General features: G+C 41.8%; 1 protein-coding gene across 1 annotated transcript; it reads left to right on the top strand.

Annotated features, from left to right (window-relative positions):
• The first annotated feature begins 479 nt into the window (after positions 1–479).
• RIOK1 (RIO kinase 1) lies at positions 480–16457 on the top strand. Its single transcript, XM_053997575.1, has 17 exons — positions 480–607; positions 1465–1669; positions 3150–3240; positions 4238–4307; positions 5003–5045; positions 5725–5817; positions 6539–6651; positions 6766–6846; positions 7385–7471; positions 8030–8167; positions 8816–8919; positions 10577–10683; positions 11325–11390; positions 12998–13117; positions 13403–13456; positions 14584–14727; positions 16253–16457. Exons 1-17 carry the CDS (start codon positions 537–539, stop codon positions 16361–16363), a joined length of 1698 nt encoding a protein of 565 aa, XP_053853550.1. The 5' UTR covers positions 480–536; the 3' UTR covers positions 16364–16457.
• Positions 16458–18395: the final 1938 nt, after the last annotated feature.

The raw sequence follows: 18395 nt of genomic DNA, 5'->3' as shown, positions 1-18395 counted from the left end.
ACACAGATGTGCCACAGTTCAGTGTTGACGTATCGGCAGCTGCTAGGGATTCAAAGAATCACAGAATGGTTTGGGTCGGAAGGGACATTAAAGATCATTTAGTTCCATCCCCCCTGCCGTGGACAGGGACACCTTCCACTAGCCCAGGTTGCTCCAAGCCCCGTCCAGCCTGGCCTGGAACGCTCCCGGGGATGGGATATCCACAGCTTCTCTGGGCAACCTGTCCCAGAGCCGCACCACCCTCACAGTAAAGAATTTCTTACTACTATCTAACCTAACCCTACTCTCTTTCAGTGTAAAGCCATTCCCCACTACAAGCCCTTGTAAAAAGTCCCTCCATGTGCCGGCTCCAGGCCCTGCCCTCGCAGGAGCCCGCTAAGCGGCCGGGGACGGCGGCGGGTCCGTCCCAGCCGCGCTCGCCCGCGATGCTTTTGGTCCCTCTGGCGGCGCCGTAGCGGCCGGGCCGGGCCGGCGCCTGCGTCCCGCGGGCATCCCGGCTCCCGGTTCCTGCCTCCCGGTTCCTGCCTCCCGCCGCCATGGATTACCGAGCGCTGGTGATGAGCCAGGTCGTGCCCGGGCAGTTCGACGATGCAGACTGCTCGGACAGGTGAGGGAGCGCCGAGGGGCCGGGGGTGAGGGCGCTGGGGGTGAGGACCAGGCGAACACGCGGAGCGGGACGGGGAGCGCCCCTGGGACTTGCCCGGCCGCGGGGAAGGGAGAGCGGGTGGTGCTGCCCCGTGACTGGAGGAGGTGAGAGGAAAGACTGCCTGCGTGTGTCTCTCGGCTTCCCTTTTCCATTATCCGTGCTGCTTTGGGACACTTGTCCTGGCAGAAAGCCGTGACACGTTACTGACATTACAGAATCGCAGCATCAGTTGGGTTGGAAAAGACCTCTGAGATGATCGAGGCCAAGCTGTGACCCAACACCACCGTGCCAACTAGACCGTGGCACTGAGTAACAAGTCCAGTCTTTCCTTAAACATCTGCAGGAAAGGTGACTCCACCACCGCCCTGGGCAATCCATTCCAATGTCTAACCACCCTTGCTGTGAAGAGTTTCTTCCAAATTCTCCTGGTGCAACTTTGCAACTTTAGGCCGTGTCCTCTTTTCCTGTCACCGGTTGCCTGGGAGAAGAGACCGACCCCCACCTGGCTGCAGCCTCCTTGCAGGCAGCTGTAGAGAGTGATCAGGTTCCCCCTGAGCCTCCTTTTCTCCAGGCTAAACACCCCCAACTCCCTCAGTTGCTCCTCGTAGGACTTGTGCTCCAGACCCTTCCCCAGCCTTCACTTCCCTTTTCTAGACCTGATCCAGCACCTCAATATCCTTCCTGAATAGAGGGCCTCAGAACTGGACTCAGTGAATTAAGACACAACTGAATATCTAGTCATTTATGGGGATAAGTGTATTGAATTTTTGGTGACTGTAACAATTTTTAGTTATAGAGACATCTGTGTTTCTTTTAAGTGAATCTGTGGAAGACACAGAAGCATGTAAAGAGGGTGAGGTCCCTGAGAACTGCCAGTTATGCACGTGTGAAGAAGTTAATGCTGAGGAAGGAGATGGTGATGATGACAATGATGCTGAAGAGGATGATGAAGACTGGGACTGGGATGATGAGGTGGGAAGACTCACAAAGCGCCACAATGCTGCCGGTGGATGCAATCCACAGGTATGTTGAAGGTTATTCTGTGGGCTTTGAGGGTGCCCAAGAGCTAATGGCGCCAGCCTGGAGGCTTTGTTTCTTGTTAGTGTTATATTGAGGACAAATGCAAGCGGAATCTTTTTCTTGAGAGAATCCCCTTCCTTTGCAACTGTTCCTCTGAGGTGCTGTATGTGTATGTACATTGTAGCCAGAGCTCTGTTTGATTTTCTTGTCTCAAACCCTGTTGCTGGATTCTCTGTGCCACTGCAGTTTCCTTCTCTTACTTACCTTTCTCATCTTCCCTTTCTTTACTCACCCTGATCTCTACCAATGTTCCTAACTTTTTGGTATTTGTCCTCTGTGTTTCTGAGCATCTTCCCCAGCCTTTCTATTTATTTTTAGACTATCTGCTAGTCATATCCAGGGTGAATCCAGTTCTATTTTTGACTTAATAGTGAAGAAGGCAAAGAAAACTACAAGCATGGGAAATTGAGAGGGGAGTGCTTGAAGTGAATTAATTTAGTGTGTATGGTGTTGGCATAGAAACTCTGGCATGTCGCACTATGACACGAAATAACTTATGTACACTTCTAAGATCAAAAGAGTCAAAGGAAGTAAGTTTTATTTCTGACCTCGCAATATATAGAATTCCAAAAGTGACAGTGGATTGGAGGAAGAAATTGCTGCCTCTCCAATGACACTGGTCAAACCAACAGTCCATCAATTCTCTCCTCCCACAAAGAAGAATGCAAAACAATCATTATTTACATGAACAATGCATGAGAAACTCCAGTAGAAATATGTAAACATCAGAAGGCATAGAAAACTTTTAGAAGAACAGGGCGACACTGGCATTGTGCAGAATGAAAAGCACTCGTGAAGGTAAGAAGGATGCTAGTTCTCACATCAGCTTAGACACTACAGGTTCAAACCCTCCTTTTTCTTATTGCTACCAACTTAGCAGAACAGTTGAGATGAATCAGAGTGGTGCTGATCATAGCATGGCATGTCTGGCAGCGCTTGTCCTGGGCGGTATATTCTTGCCTTTATTTAGAGGTTTATGCTGTTCAATGATGGTGAAATCATGTTCAGGTATTAGCTGTGTTTGGGGAGGACCACATGTAAGAAAAGACAGAATTGTGGAAAGTTTTCTCAGTTCATTACCTCCACATTTTTTCCTTCTTATTTTATTTCTTGTTTCTATTTTCTATTCTCTTCCTTTTACAGACAGAAAAAGTGCTGTGTGAGAGACTTGTAGCTTCATAGACTGAAAAATAACTCTGGTTTGGAGCACTTTTAGAATTCTAACTGATGTGTTACCTGCATTTTCTTTTCTTGTTTCAAGTAAAATCTGGTGTTAATCGATATCTATTTCCTTATATCTCATGTGCTTTTCATCTTACAGCTTTAGGCATAGGCATTTGAGATGACTTTTTCAATGAAATGGTTTGAATTTCAAAGGGCTGTGTACAGAAAGTGACTTATGTTAACAAATCCTTTATTTCAGGCAAATAGGCAGACCCCTAATTGCTCTTCAGCAAAACTGTCAACCCCTGCAGGCAAGGTTTTAAGAAAATTTGAACACAAAATCAATTTAGGTGAGTATAATTGCACTGTTGTCCGTTATTTAAACAGTTACCACTCTGTGGCATTCTCAGACTAATTCCACTCATGTTAAGCCAGAACTCACTGGAATGGGTGAGTTAGCCATTGCCAGAGAGATTAAAAATGGCTTTTGAGTACTTGAAGTTGCCTTTAGTCTTCAAGAACCGGCTGTCATACCCTCCTCTCTCTCCACCTTCAGAACCACATGGCTGTTTTGTTGGGGTTTTGTCTTTCCCCTTGACCTCTCCAGGCAACATGAAGTCTTTCTTCCCTAGATTCTCTGTAGGAACAAGCTGTTTGGGTGGAGGGAGGGTTTCAACTCTCTGTTGTGATGTTGGTGATTCCCACAGCTGCTACCATATCTGCATTGTCTAGACAAATGCAGTCCCCTGTAATATTGGCGGGGGGGGGGGGGGGTGGTACATTATGCAGGAGTTCTCTCCCAGGGGCAGAGTTCCTGTGCTAAGTGAAGAGGCTGCTGTCCCACCTGGTGTGCTTTGATTTTTGCCCTGAGATGGAGATGGCTGCTCAGCACAGCCTGTCAGGACTAGGGGTAGCTGTGATTGACACCTTCTGACAGGGTAGAGATCAGAGGTTGAGTTTTCCTTTATAAGACAGTGGTGCTAGAGTGAAGGCTGCTGGTATTTGTAGCCCAATACAGCAGCTTTTATACATTTAGCATTTAATCAAACACCATTTAAATGCATTGTTGAAGAGAATCTGGGGGGCTATTGCTTATTGTGTTAAGAAAAATGGCATTTGATTGTTATAAGAGAAGAACAGACAAATTTAATGGTGAGATGTTATCCAAAAGGCATTACTGGTATCACATTTCCAAGTCTCTGGAATTGTCTCACTCATCTGTGTTGTTACCTTATAGTCCTACCCTGAAATGTAAACAGAGTGAAGTGCTAGGTTAACCCTGGTGTGTAGGAAACTTCTTTGAGTTTTGGGGTTCTGTTTTTTTTTCATCACTTATGTGTTTTTCAGATAAGCTAAATTTTGATGACTCTGTTATAAATAGAGTCACAGAAAAGTCTAGACAGAAGGAAGCAGACATGTGAGTATTACTTATGCTTCAATTTTCACTTAAATACTTTAAACTCAGAAGTATAGTGCTTATTTTCTTGTTTAAATAAGTTTGTTAAGAAAAATTAAGTTTAGAAGAAGTCTACATGCAGTTTGCCCTTTGGTCTTCAATTTTTTGGTTTCCAAATCAGTTGTTGGAATCATCCCAAAGTTTTGATTCTTTTGTCACTGGTAGCACATCTGATTGAGTTGGTGTAGTATAGTAAGACAGAAGTGATGGGTGTCATTCCCCTAGAAAAGACCCTTTGATACTCTTTTTTTCTAAACAGAAGTCCTTAAGCCGCTGAGCTAAAAAGGTATTGGAGACCTTTAGAAAGTTCCTCCTGATGATTTAGTGAGGGTATTTCTTCTTAAGAATTTTTTTTTTTTGGCCTGCAGCTTATAGCCCTAAGTTGTAGAGACAGGTACAGTTTTCTCCTGAATAAGCATAATTCAGAAAAAGGAGGATAATCTATAATGAAGGGCTCTGATGTTAATGGTGGTGGTTTGTTGATTTTTTTCTTTTCCATCCCTCTGTCTGCAGGAGAAGCCTTTGGGTTTGTATGAACTGAAAGCCTTACTTCTTAAGGATGTCATCCTATCTTTGACACAGAATGTCACAGTTTACTCTGTCAAAGTACCGGGCCCATATGTGGGATTGTAACATTTTATTTTCACTTCTGCTAGGTACCGAGTCAAAGACAAGTCAGACAGAGCAACAGTAGAACAGGTAAGTCCTTTGTTCATCAAAATTCCCTTTTGACCAGAGCAAATAGTGTAGAATTTTGGAATTAATGAAGAAAACAGTTAAAGCAAGAACAGAGTTTTGAAATTCTGTTTCCCTTGTTATTATGCTGAAGAGACCTGTTATTTCTTTCTTTCTTTCACATACAAAGGTTAACTTTGGTTCCATAAACATTTTAGAGCTCATTTTTGTGTTTAACATTGTGATTTGCTCATATGTGTAATGCAGAATTCCATCTTAAGTTTTCATTAATTTTCAAAGAACAAGAAAAAATGCTGAGTTTGCCTTTTTTTCTTCTGTAACAAGACTGAATTATTACTGGCCTGAGCCCACATGGCTGTTCTATTTCAGTTGTGGTATCTGTATCCCAAGAAAAATCTTATTTTAAAGCATTTAATGCAGCTATGAGTGGAACATTATTTCTTTGTCTCTTCTAGAGTTGGCTTGAAGACATATGCTTAATTTAAAAAAAAGAGAAAAGAAATTTGGAACAAAAAGTGAAATATCTTCCTAGATGCATGGCAAAATTCTGAGTGGTTGCTGTTCAGATTATTATTTGATCCTTGAGAACAGTCTGATGCCCAGGATCCTTTAATATTATAGTAGGACTGAGCATTATTATTTGGTTTTTTTTCTCTGCTGACTTTTCTGTATTAAATTTGAGGTGTTGGACCCAAGGACCCGAATCATTCTGTTCAAGATGCTCTCTAGAGGTATCATATCAGAAATCAACGGCTGCATTAGCACAGGGAAAGAAGTAAGTTTTATTGCAAATAATGTAGTAGGTTTTTTTTTCTCAGCAAGCTGTATGGAAGTTTATGATGCTCAGAAAATGTATTGAAATACTTGGGCTTAGTTCTACATATTTTGTGTTGCTTGATTGGTAAGAAGTTATCTTAAGAAAAAATTTGTTTATGTTAAAGGAAACCAATTTTCCCAAGTATGAAAGTTTTCTAAGAATGCTTTAATACTGTCTTAAATTTGTGGACGTTGTTAATTGCATCTTTCAACAAAAAGTTTTGGCAAAGTTTTATATACCTACAGTATTAAATAGTGCCTAAAAAAATGTACAAACCCAGATAATTATGATTAAAGACATACTTCTGCCCTGTGTAGAGGTGGAAACATGAGACATTTGGGCCATGCTTTAGGGCCTGAACAGTGCACAGGCTCAAGTTAACCCTTCACACATGGGCTTGTTTCAGTCTCCCAAGTGTGGATGAGGTAGAGCTTTCTTATGCAATGTTGATTTTATTCTGTGGGCGTTGTTGCACCCCTGCCCCATCTTATGTACTTCCTGTAAGCTTCCTTCCATGGTAACAGGATTGCCCTGGTGTGCAGTCTCCCTCAGCTGGGTGACACATAGGGGCTGGGGTGATGAGCTCTTTTCTAGGTGTCAGAATGAGAAGAAGAGAGAAGATTATGTTGTTTTAAAGAGCTTTTCTTTCATGTTATTTCTTCCCTTTTTAATCTGATAGGCCAATGTATATCATGCCAGTACTGCAAACGGAGAGAACAGAGCAATAAAGATTTACAAAACCTCTATTCTGATGTTTAAAGATCGGGATAAGTATGTGAGTGGTGAATTCAGGTGAGTTTGACTTCTGCCTGGTTTTACTGGGGAAGAGGGATTGTTTTGAAAGGTGTTAAAATCACTGGTGCTAGACTAAGAGTCCCTGTTGTCTTTTATATTTTTAATTTAAAGATTTCGTCATGGATACTGCAAAGGCAACCCAAGAAAAATGGTGAAGACATGGGCCGAAAAAGAAATGAGGAATTTAATAAGGTGATTTTTCCAGCTTTTATTTCGTCATGCAGAGGTTACCAAAACTTTTAAGTTTATAGGAGGTGCTCTCTTTTTGCTAGACTGTGGCTACCACTACCCTATCGGGTCTCTGGAGTGTTCAGGAAAGTGTCTTAAGCTTCATTATGGGAGAGAAATAAAAGGGGAGGGAAAAATTAAGATCTTCTTTTGTTTTCCTGCTAATGCTCGAAGCTCTTCAGTGTCTGAGCTCTGTCTGACATGACTGAACAGCAAGGAGAAGCTAGAAATAGCTGATGCTGAGCAGCAGCACTCTGTGTGATATAGGTTAATCTAGGATTAACCTGAACTGTCTAAAGATTCTTTGACACAGGAATACTTAGAAAAGGGTCAGAATAGTTGTGGCTTTTTGTGTGCATTTCCTAGTTGCTCTTCACAAGGGAGAGTTTCCTGAGTTCTCACTGTGTTATGTTCAAAGCTGCAGAGCTCCTTTATGCACTGGTGCAAAGCAAATAGAGTTTGATTTTTTTTTTTTTTTTGTGGCTTTGTTCCTTTGTTTCAGGTTGAATACAGCCCAGATACCTTGCCCAGAGCCAATAATGCTAAGGAGTCATGTGCTTGTCATGGGCTTTATTGGTAAAGGTGATAGGTAAGTATCCTTAGAAAATATTTTTTCTTATTTATTTGAGGTTTTTTTTTTTAATTTAGTAATAGCTTTTCCCAAAGATTTAAAACCAACCGTTTGAATTTACCTACAGTTATTCTAGGGCTGTAAAGTTAACATGTGCATGTGATCTGTGGAATGGTCCCAGGCATTTGTCAGCTACTACTGCAGGCACTCTCTGTGATTCTGAAGGCTCAGTTGTGTGCAAAATTAAGTCATAAAGTGGCTTAACCAGAGATTAATGCTGGAAAGGCTTGCTAATCATACATGAAGATAGTTTACTGTTTTGTAGTTACTGACATCAATGTAGCATGGTCCAAATTAGCTCCTGTTGAAAATAGAGCTCCAGAACCTTTGGCAAGCACGTAGCAAAGTTTTGCTGCCCTTCCTGCTGGCTCCTTGCACTTGGTTGCTCATCCTGACTTGCTTGACACACTCTGGGAGTGAAAGGATCAGGCACAGCAATTAAAGCATTTGCTGCTGGTATGAAGAAGGAAAATGTATTTCGTTTCTGTTGGGATTTTTTTTTTTTGTAATTTCAAGGCCTGCTCCTCTGCTGAAGAATGCTCAGTTGTCTGACTCCAAAGTCCGGGAGCTGTACCTACAGATCATCCAGTACATGAGAAGAATGTACCAAGATGCCAGACTTGTTCACGCAGATCTCAGTGAATTTAATATGCTGTATGTTTTTAATCCTTGCTCTGAATTGTGACATCTAAAATGTATGCATTGGCAGCCTCTGTGTGAGAGTACTGATGTACCTTTCAGCAAGGGCGGGGTCCTTGTCGTTACTGGGTTTTGTAACTTATCTAATTAATTATGTTGCTTTTAACCCAGATCTGAGCTTTCTCTGTTAAAAAAAGCCAACAGGCAAACAAACAAAAAAAAAAGCTATAAAAGAAGAAAGAAAAAAAAGTTAAAAAACACAACAAAATCACCTCACAAAACCCCCTCACAACCAGAAAAAAAACCCGTCAACTGCGGCAAAAATTAGTAAGATACAATTTTAATGTAAGGTATTTTATATTAGTTAGGTATCATTTCACTGCTATATTTTTATAACTTGTTTCTTGTTTTTTTTTTTCTTTTTCATGCACTGCTCTGCTTTTTTTGTTCACGAGCAGAGCATTTTTAAAAAAAGTTTAATTATACAGCTTGAATAGAGGAGGGAAAGGACTGACTGAAAAAAGCCTTCCTGGCCTTACATGCAGAGCTGGAGAAAGAAGTTAAGATTTTTTTTGTAGGTTCTTAAGTTTGAGGCATGCTTTGTTCCCTGCCCCTCAGTAGACTGGTGGAGTTGGTGCAGCTCTGTGTGGGGTTTCCTTGCAGGTACCACGGAGGGGACGTGTATATCATTGATGTGTCTCAGTCCGTGGAGCACGACCACCCACACGCGCTGGAGTTCCTGCGCAAGGATTGTGCCAACATTAACGGTGAGGAGGCTGCACTTTAGCCCTTGTTCTGACAGCTGGTTTATTTAGCAGGATTGACTCAGTTCACCTTATGTTCTTTCAGGTGTAACTGACTGTAGAAGCTGTCAAAATTCCATTAAAATACTTCCTCTCCTATGTTCTCAAGACTTCCTCAGGGAGCAGTGTACTGTGCTGAGTTCAGAGTAGTGCAGCCTATTTTGCTAGAAATCATCTCTCTGAAATGAGTCACATGGCTGAATCTCAGACTTAGGATAGATCTAAGATCACTCCCAGTCTGCAGCAGTGCTTACCCCAGTCTTAACTTCCCTTACTTAAAATACTCTGCAGACATACTGATGGGTTGCCTTCTGTGAGCTGAATCCGCATCTGGGATTCCTCAGCTGGCAAGATGTTTCTGTGTATTGTAAAGTTCCCTGCACTAAGGGCAGCTAAGAGGATTGAGGCACAGAGTAATTAATTAGAGATGTTATCACTTGTCACAGTATTTTGATAAGTTAAGTTTAATGGTGTTTTTCTCTTGAGAATTTGGTCTTCATGTGTGAATATACATGTTGTGTAACAGATACATACCTCATGGTAGGGTGTGTCCCCAAAGACAAAAAAATCTCTATAGGCTGCTTTTGTCCCCCCTTTCTTCTCAGATTGACTTTTTCTTATTTTACTGAGACTCTTGAAAGTCTGGCACATAATTAGGAAAGAGCTGTGTGCATGTATGTCTGTTGATATCCAGTATGCTACTTTTTCCTTATTCTTTTTCAGTTCGTGCATTTCTAGTAACTCCTTCTGTCTCAGCTAGTCACACCCTTGTTCTTTATTCATGTCTTTTGATTTACTCTCCCTAGATAATCTAGAGTCTCAGTGAGTTGCAGTGGTTTTGGTATTGTTTGGTTTGTTTTCTGTCACTGCAACTTTCTCTGTCTAAACCTTCTGCAGAGACTCTAAGAAACACCTGGTTCTGCCCTGGGTGTGATCTTTGCAGAGATTTGTGGTTCCATGGGCATGGAGAGCTGCCTCCAAACTAAGTCCTCTTCTAATCCTTCTATGATTAATTTCTCAAGTGAGAGATCTGGGAATTTTAGTAGGAAATACTTGTTAAACAGTCCTCAGTGTCACTTGCTGCTGTTTTTCTGAACAGAAATGCAGCCTATGAATTTGGTCATAACTAATTTAAGAAACCAATTCTTAGTGTAGTAGTGAGGAAGGTTCTAGGACATCAATGTGTCTTCCCTTTTGGGTGGATCATATTGTACTGTATTTCAGTGGCCATTTGTTTCTCTCTAGCAAAAGTTTGAGGTCTCCATTCCTTATTCGAAATACATTTTTTTTATCTTAGTCATTGCAAATACTACACCTGTCTTGAATTCTTTACTTCTTAGCCCATACTCCTTAAGTCAGGATCCTGCTGAAATTGATTTGGCTTTTACATTTATGCAGTTTTTCTCCTTTTAGTATTTGTTGCATCTGGGAGATGAACAGTTTCATTTCAGATGACCAAGAATCATCTGATAACTAAACTCCATTTGATGTAGAATGTGCTGCTGAGACTTTCCCAAGTCATCAGAGTTGTTGGCTCGCTGGAATTGTCACTTTAACATCCAAGGTGTGTATGTTAGATGGAATTACTAATGGATTTTGTCTCTCCCTTGTTTCCTGTCAGACTTTTTCCAGAAGCACAATGTTGCAGTGATGACAGTGAGGGAGCTGTTTGAATTTATTACTGATCCTTCTATCACAAGTGAAAACATTGATGACTACCTGTCTAAGGTAAGACTTCACAGCCTTGTTACTGAGTAAGAGGACAGTAAAATCAGATCTAGTTCAAGCTCCATCATCTCATTTATTCTACATCCTAAGGAAGCCAGCACATGACATTGTTGTGCTAATGCTTCAAAAATGCATATAGGTCTTTTCCATTTATACCATTGTAGGGTGACACTACTTTTCACTGCATGTTCTCTCTAATGGCTCTCTCAGAAAGTCTGTCTAATCATGAACACTCAAACATCTGTTTGAGGTGCTATAAGAACCAGGATGCTTTAAGTTAGCTCTTCCTTTCTGGCAAGGAGGAACTCTGCAGAAATATAATTGTGCTTATATGGAGAGTGGTGTTGTATGTCCTGTAGCCATGCTGGGCCTGCCACAGTTTGGTCTGGGGGGAGCAGCAGGACGTGTGTTTTTCCTGCTGTTACAGCCCTAGTCTGCTGCTGTCAGTGTGCTTCGCAGCAGTGCTGGTCACCGTTAGGTGTCGCTGAAGGCATTCCCACAGCAACAGCTGGAGTGCGTGTGAGTGACGGTGGAGCAAAGGGAGAAACGCAGATGGGAATAGTTGGATGTGATTCTAAAGGCCTAGTGGTGCGAGTCTAAAGAATGATAACTTTTTTTTGTAATGTTTTGTATTTCTTTAGGCAATGGAAATAGCATCGAAGAGAACAGAGGAGGAAAGATCCAGTCAAGATAAAGTGGATGAGGAAGTGAGGATTTCTGTTCCTGCTATGAAATTAATATTAACCTTACGTCTTCTAAACTCTGAAAAATGTTCTGTTTTCTTTGGAAAAATGTACAGTTGATGACATACAAAATATTGTTTGTGATACTAAGATGTCTTGACCTAGTTGACATGTGAAGTATTAAGGGATGCCATGTGTAAAAGCTGACATCAATAAGCTGTTAGAAGGCAAATATTCTATTTCCTAAACCAGTTTGTCTGCTCACATCTAGGTCTCTTGAGGTATCTTTCAGTTCGGGTTTAGTTAACAAAAAACCTGAGTAGAGAGATCTGACTGTGCCAGTGGTTTTGGACCAGTGATACAGAAGCAGGCTATTTGGGATGAATGCATTGGCCAAATTGCCTATATAGCTCCACTCCCAGTCTAATTCAGTTCTTCCACTGCTTTTACATTCAGTGAAGCCATCTCAAGTCCATTACAGAAAGCTGTTAATGTTCTGAAAATGCTTGATATAAAGATAGAAGCATTTCTATCTTAGTCTTAACTATCTGTTCCGTAAGAGTCTAAAAACAAAACCAACAACCAACAAAAACCTCTTATCTTTGAGGTCAATACTACTTGATTTATTCAAGACTTTTTTGTCTTGGAGCTCAGCAGGTTTCACTAACTGCTTCAGGCTTTGCCAAGGAAGGATGTTTTTTGTTTCCCAGTATAGCCTTAGCATAAAACTACTGAGGTGTAGAGTCAGATTCTAGTGTATGGTAGCAAGCCCATCTTCTGCAAGCAAGTTACTCCTTTGTTTATATGAGGTACTGACCTGTAAGAGAGGTGGTTTCATAGCATATAAGTTCAGTTCATTTGTCCTAGACTTTCCATATGACCATGGCTAATTTGAGCCACTTCCCTTGCAAAAGAGTAGAGCCGAGTAAGGGCAGCTCTGTGGAAGTGGGGGCCTGTGCTTTGTGCACAGCTCTCAGATGAGCAGTGGTTGTGAAGGGTACTGAATCTGTACTGGGATTGAACTGATACCATGAAACAGAGAAGCAAAACACATCTCTCTGATCTGGTAGGGTCGTAGGCTTGCTGAAAGACTGTTTCAAATGTGACAAACTTTAAGTATGTTATTAATACTGCAGTTAGTTTTTATTGTACTGTACTCCTGCAAGAACCTTTTTTTGAGTTGGACGTTGAAGTTGTAGGTTGAAGTGGATATTGTTATGTAAAGAGATTAAGTTCTAGCAGTGCATTTCAATGGAGTTGCCTCCTGAAGGCATTATGAACATTACAATAAAAGCATTAGAAAAATTCTTATGATACAAAACCTTAGGACTCCAATAGGCTAAGAGATAGTTGGATAATTTTGTAAGTGGGCTGGTGTGAGTCATGCTAAGGAAGGAGCCTTATTAGTTGTGATCTATCAGTAATGTCTAGGTTGCACATTAAGTCTGCCCCTGCAAAAAATAACCAAACAAAATACAGCTCTGTAGTTCAAATGGTAGTGGATGATTGCCATGTTCATTTGTTGTTTCTCTGATTGTGATTATTCTCCTAAGGACGCATAATTTAGGAGAGAAGAACATCATGACACTATATGTAAATTAGTAAGTCTGTGTTTCCTTTCACTGTGCTAGGTATTTAAGAAGGCCTACATACCTCGAACTCTGACTGAAGTTAAAAACTATGAGAGGGATGTGGACATAATGATGAAATTGAAAGAAGAGGATATGGCATTGAATGTTCAGCAAGATAATGTGAGTAGACATGCTGAGGCCCTGCAAAAGAGAGAGAGGGAATATGAATTCTTCTTACTGGAAATCATTAGCAACAAACAAAACCAGAAGCTTTGCTACCAAGGTGTGGCGTACTAAATCTATATCATACTTTAAAATTTTCTGGGTAATGCTTAATGCTAACATTGTGGATTTTATCTTGGTCTTTATTTCTTTAAGTTTATTTTTAGGTAGTAATTTTCTATGGGCACAAAGGATTAAGACATAATTTGATAATGTAATTTCTTCCTCTCTCCCTTGGAGCAGATTCTCTACCAGACAGTGACAGGACTGAAGAAGGATTTGTCTGGTGTTCAGAAGGTGAGAGGGTCTTTTTGAAATCCTTCATTTTAGCCATTTTCAGAAAAGTGCTTACAGGTAGTTCAAAGAATGCCTGGTCCTGCAGCTGACACCATGAAAGAAACCTCTTGTGTCCAGAGTGACCATTTGTGTCAGGATGGGTCTGGCATGGCAATGTGCCTTCACAACACAGAATTTGCTTCCCTGCATTGTGGCTGATGCTGGGTTGTTTGAGAATGAAATTAAAATCCTTGCTGTGGCCATGATCTCTAAAGTTAAGGTGATGATGAGGGAAAGTGTTTTCTGATTATGGAAAATGTAATAGATTTAAACTGTTGCATGATAATTGATTTAAACTGTTGCATGACTGCAAGTTTTGATATGTTTCTGATATCAGATATGATATCAGATATGTTGATATGATAGGGTATCTGTTGTAATATTGCATAAAGAACAGTCCTCCAGTATAAGCCATAAAATATTAGTTCTTACTGTGTTTGAAGTACTTGACAGTGACACTTCTGTAAAGTAGATTGGATGGGAAGTTGGATACAGATCACTTGGAGCCATGTCATTCAAGGCAGAAGTCCTGTGTGGATTCCCCCTCCTTACTTTGTGAATGTTCTCTAGCAGTGGTGTAGACTCTTGATTTAAAATGGAAATATAAATATGGATGGGATCAGGCTGTAGCACAGTCTCCAGGCTTGTTTAAGAATAAATGAGTGTTCCAGTGCAGATATTTGTGTTTGCAATATAAAATACATACAGTGCCCCCAAGGTAGATTTGGGCATGATCCAAGGATATTAAAAATAGGCTTCCACATATGTTAGCAAATTGCTGTTTAACTTAGGGAAATTAGTTTGGGAGTGCAAATAACAGCTGTGCTTTGAGCCCTGACCTAAAAGAATCTGTGGTGTACATTCTAGATTCCTTGTTCTTAGTTTGGCTTAACCTACTTTTCATTCTTTATCTTGAAACTCAGTGAGGGCTGTGGTAAGGGAGATAGCATCAGATTGCTCAAGGGTTTCTTTGCATCAGGCTCTGTTTTCTTTTTTGTGAATATATATATATTGTGCATGTATGTGTGTGTATGCTGTCATTAGGTTTCTTGGCTTTGATTTGATATAATTCTTGATATATCTTGCAGATTCCTGCACTCCTTGAAGAGGCAGACAATTCAGAAACAGAGTCTGATGATGATGATGGTGGCAGCTCAGAGGACTCTGATTCGGGCTGTAAAGAATCTGTACATCCCAAAGATAAACCTGCTGAAGTTGGCATGGACAAAAAGGTCAGCTGGCTGGGAATTGTTTATTTTTTCCCACCTTTGCTTATATGACACAAAAACATCCAAACTTAGTGGCTCTTGCTTCTTCTTGTCTGAAACAAGCTCTGGACCTTTCCTGTTGTGGAGGACAAGAGCAGAGGCAGTGAATTTCATTGGGGATGATTTATTAAAGGTGGTTTTATGTAGAGCAGTGTGCAACACAGCTTTCTGTAGCTTAGGCAAAGCTAGAAGAAAAATCTCTACAGGAAATTACAGGGCTACACAAAGTAGAATTCAGTGAATCCTGGGCAGCTTTTCAGTCCCTCTGGCTACTCTTCCAGGCTTTGGTGTTCAGGTTTGTGGCTATGGTCCCTGATGAACCTCCTTATGCCCAGACAGCTGAGACCACTTGATCTGTAGAACTGGAGATTTGGTGACGGTGATTGTACCACAGCGGCTTTTGCAGTACCATTAGTACAAGCTGGCTAGCTTTGCTGTGGGCAAGAGATGTAATGCAGTCCAGCAAAGGGATTATGGTTAGGGTCTGGGGTTTGAGTTTTCTTTGAGGTTTCATTTTCTAAACTGTGGAACAATATGCTCAGTTTTGGTGAGGCTTTCTTGCAGTGTATCACTCATGAGTGAGAGTCTTTTGGCCGCCTTTTAGGTGCTGTGCAAAAAAAAAAAAAAAAAAAGCAGGGTGAAACTTGCAGGCTTAAGGGGTTCAAGATTTGGGACATTGCATTTTAGGTTTAGCTTCCTAGTAAAGGTAAGATAATATATTTCATATCTGTCAAGTAAAAATGCAGCGCTCTGCTACACTCTACTGCCAGTCTACAGCTGCTGCCTTTTAGATGTGAAACAGGGAAGTCTTGGCCACTTCTCATCCTAATTGATAGGTTTTCATTTGGACTTCTTTTTGTGTGAGATTTTGTGAGAGAGGGATTTTTGTAACTTGTATGTTTAGCTGAAGGTTGAACAACTGATTAGCAGCAATTATTTCTACCTGCCCCTTCCACTTTGCTGACTTTTTGTTTTCTAGTTGAGTCTCATCCCTTTTCTGTCTGGCACAGATTTACAGTGTGTTGTAGTAGCATGACATTCTTTCCTGCCAGTCCTGCTGATGATCAGCTTGCTCTATCAGCACTTACTGGATCAATATTTTTGCATGACACATAGAAACACATACTATAGTAGCCCTGTGGGTAGCAGAAAATGTAGGCCAGACAACCTGTTGTAATCTTAGGTGTAAATAGCAGGAGTTAAGAGTGCCTCTTGTTCACTTTCTTCAAAGGTTGCATGAAACTCAGGTTCTAACTAGTTTGAATTTTGCCTTGTCATTACCAGTGTGCAGGTCAGGGCTCTACCCCCAATCTGTATTTCCTTTTTCCTTTCCCCTCACCATTTCTATTGATTTTTAAAATTTCTTTCTCTTGATAACCTTATTTTTATGTCATGTGTTAATTAACTTGTTAATGTAACAATTGATCGACTTGCTTAAAATTCTTCATTCCCTTCTGGCTTTAAATGAATGGTGTTTGATTCCTTATAGGAAAGGAAAAAGATGGTTAAAGAAGCCCAAAGAGAAAAGAGAAAAACCAAAATCCCAAAGCATGTGAAGAAGAGGAAAGAAAAGACTGCAAAGATGAAGAAAGGCAAATAAAATCATCTTTGGCTCACAGAAAGGGATGATGTGTTGTGGATTAGTCAGTCACCATCTTTTTTCTTTATTAAAAATTAAAAATCTTATATTTATATACATACAGTATAAACTGAAGGTGGTTTTGTTAATAACGTGGCGTAGTTGTTTGAACAGAGTGTATGACACAGGTTTCTCGATGGGAAAGAAGGAGTCTAATATTTGTGCCTGCTAAAATTCTTTACCTGTGCAGGTTTGACTCTTTTGCTAAACTCACATTGATTTGTTCCTGTGTTCTAACTCCCCGTGCCTTCTTCACAGTATGGAAGCAAATTGGGCTCTGCAGGCTCTCACAGTCCCCCGGGATAACCCTGCAGGCATTGTGTCTTTGTTGCCTCTCTGTGCTTGCATCGCCCTTGATGGCCAAGTGCACACGTGGCTGCAATCCCCAATTTGACCTTCACAGCCTCTCTGGTGCCTTTGGCTAGAAATCTTGAAAGAGAGGAACCGATCAGGGCTTCCAGATCTCTCTTTCTCTCTGTTTGCTCCCTTTCTCCTTCCACACAGGGATTGATAGCACTCTCACATACAGTACTCATGTAAGTGTGGACAGTATTACTGGAGCAAGCAAGACTGGTATTTTGTCAGCAAATGGGGATGTTTGTTGGGACACTGAGATGAAATATGTGCATTTTAGAAATTGGCATTACATCAGGCGCAAGAGAAGGGCCAGCCTCTAACCTGGAAGTGAAGAAGAAGGACTTGCAAGACCTATATCCAGAGGTGAGGGAGTACTGGTGATTCTCATAACATCAAGGGCTTAGATGCTTCCAGAAGCACGGAAACCTTATTTCCTGCCTGTGTACAGATGTATTCAGGCCTCGGTGGCCTTGGTGATAGCTGCCCTCAGCCTGACTGGTTGTGTTCATCAGTGCAGTGCTGAAGGTGACTGAAGCAGTAACAGCTTTGTACACTGTCCTTGAAGTCCCATTGGATTGGGGATTCTCCCTGCTGACCGACAGGGTGTGCACATCTGCCGTGGCAGCTGTGATTCATGAAGATAGTGCACCAGGAAGTGGGTGTAGGGCCTGAGGGTTGTGAATGGAGTGGGGAATTAAGTCCAAGTTGTTGCCTTTCCCCAGGAACAAGTTGTGCACTGGGCAGACCTCGGTGTTTTTAGTGAAGTGAGGTAAGCTAAAGGACTGTGAAGCTGTGTGTGCTTTATTTTGTGTAGCTCAGCAGTGGATGACTCCACCAGGAAACTGGTCCATGCCTGATCAATGTGAGTGGGAGTCATCAGACACAAGAGACAGCCACCTTTTCTTTAGGTCTGGCTGCTCTGAAGGCAGGGATAGGTGCTGGTTCTTGGCAAAGAGCCTGGAAGCCCCAGAGACAGAGCATGTCCCATGAGGCGGTGTTCACTGCCTTTACCTGAGGAGACACTTCAGAGAAAGGAGGTTGCTCTCATCTGTGCTTGAGGGAAGAGGAAATGTCCCAGCCCACATAACCTTGTCTTCCCTCCAGGCTGTGCACCACAGCCTTATCAAGTTTGCCTAGCTCTAGCTGTCCTGTAGCAGGATCCTGAATCTACCATTTTGGACTGGAACCTTGCTCGCAGTGATGTGCAGCAGGACTGTCTGTGCAGGCTGTTCAAAGCATGAGCTGCCTGCCTCAGGTGTTTGCTTGAGGACAGGTGTGCACAGTCAGGGTGTTGGCAGGGGACCTGAGGTGAAGCACAGCCAGAAAAGCCCATGTGCAAGTGCAGATGGCCTGGGGGTAGCTGTTGCAGTGGGGTATGTGCTTGTTGGACGTGGGCTGGGAGTGCAGTTCATGTGTCCTGGCCACTGCAGGCCTGACAGGTACTAAAGTGAGGCAGTCCACAGGAATGGGGTTGATGGGGAGCTTCTTGGGCCAGAACCATGAGATGAAGCATCTTCCTGGTAATCCCTGAAGCAAGAGTGGTTGAAGAATGCTACACATAACTACCAAAAGGCACCAGTCTGATTTGGTGTGGGGAGGACAAGGATGGGATGGCATGATCCTGTGCTAAAGAAAA

This window comes from Vidua macroura, chromosome 1, assembly GCF_024509145.1.
Source record: "Vidua macroura isolate BioBank_ID:100142 chromosome 1, ASM2450914v1, whole genome shotgun sequence".
Lineage (NCBI taxonomy): Eukaryota > Metazoa > Chordata > Aves > Passeriformes > Viduidae > Vidua > Vidua macroura.
The sequence above is the reverse complement of the archived record's forward strand: the minus strand, read 5'-3'. Positions and strand labels throughout refer to the sequence as shown.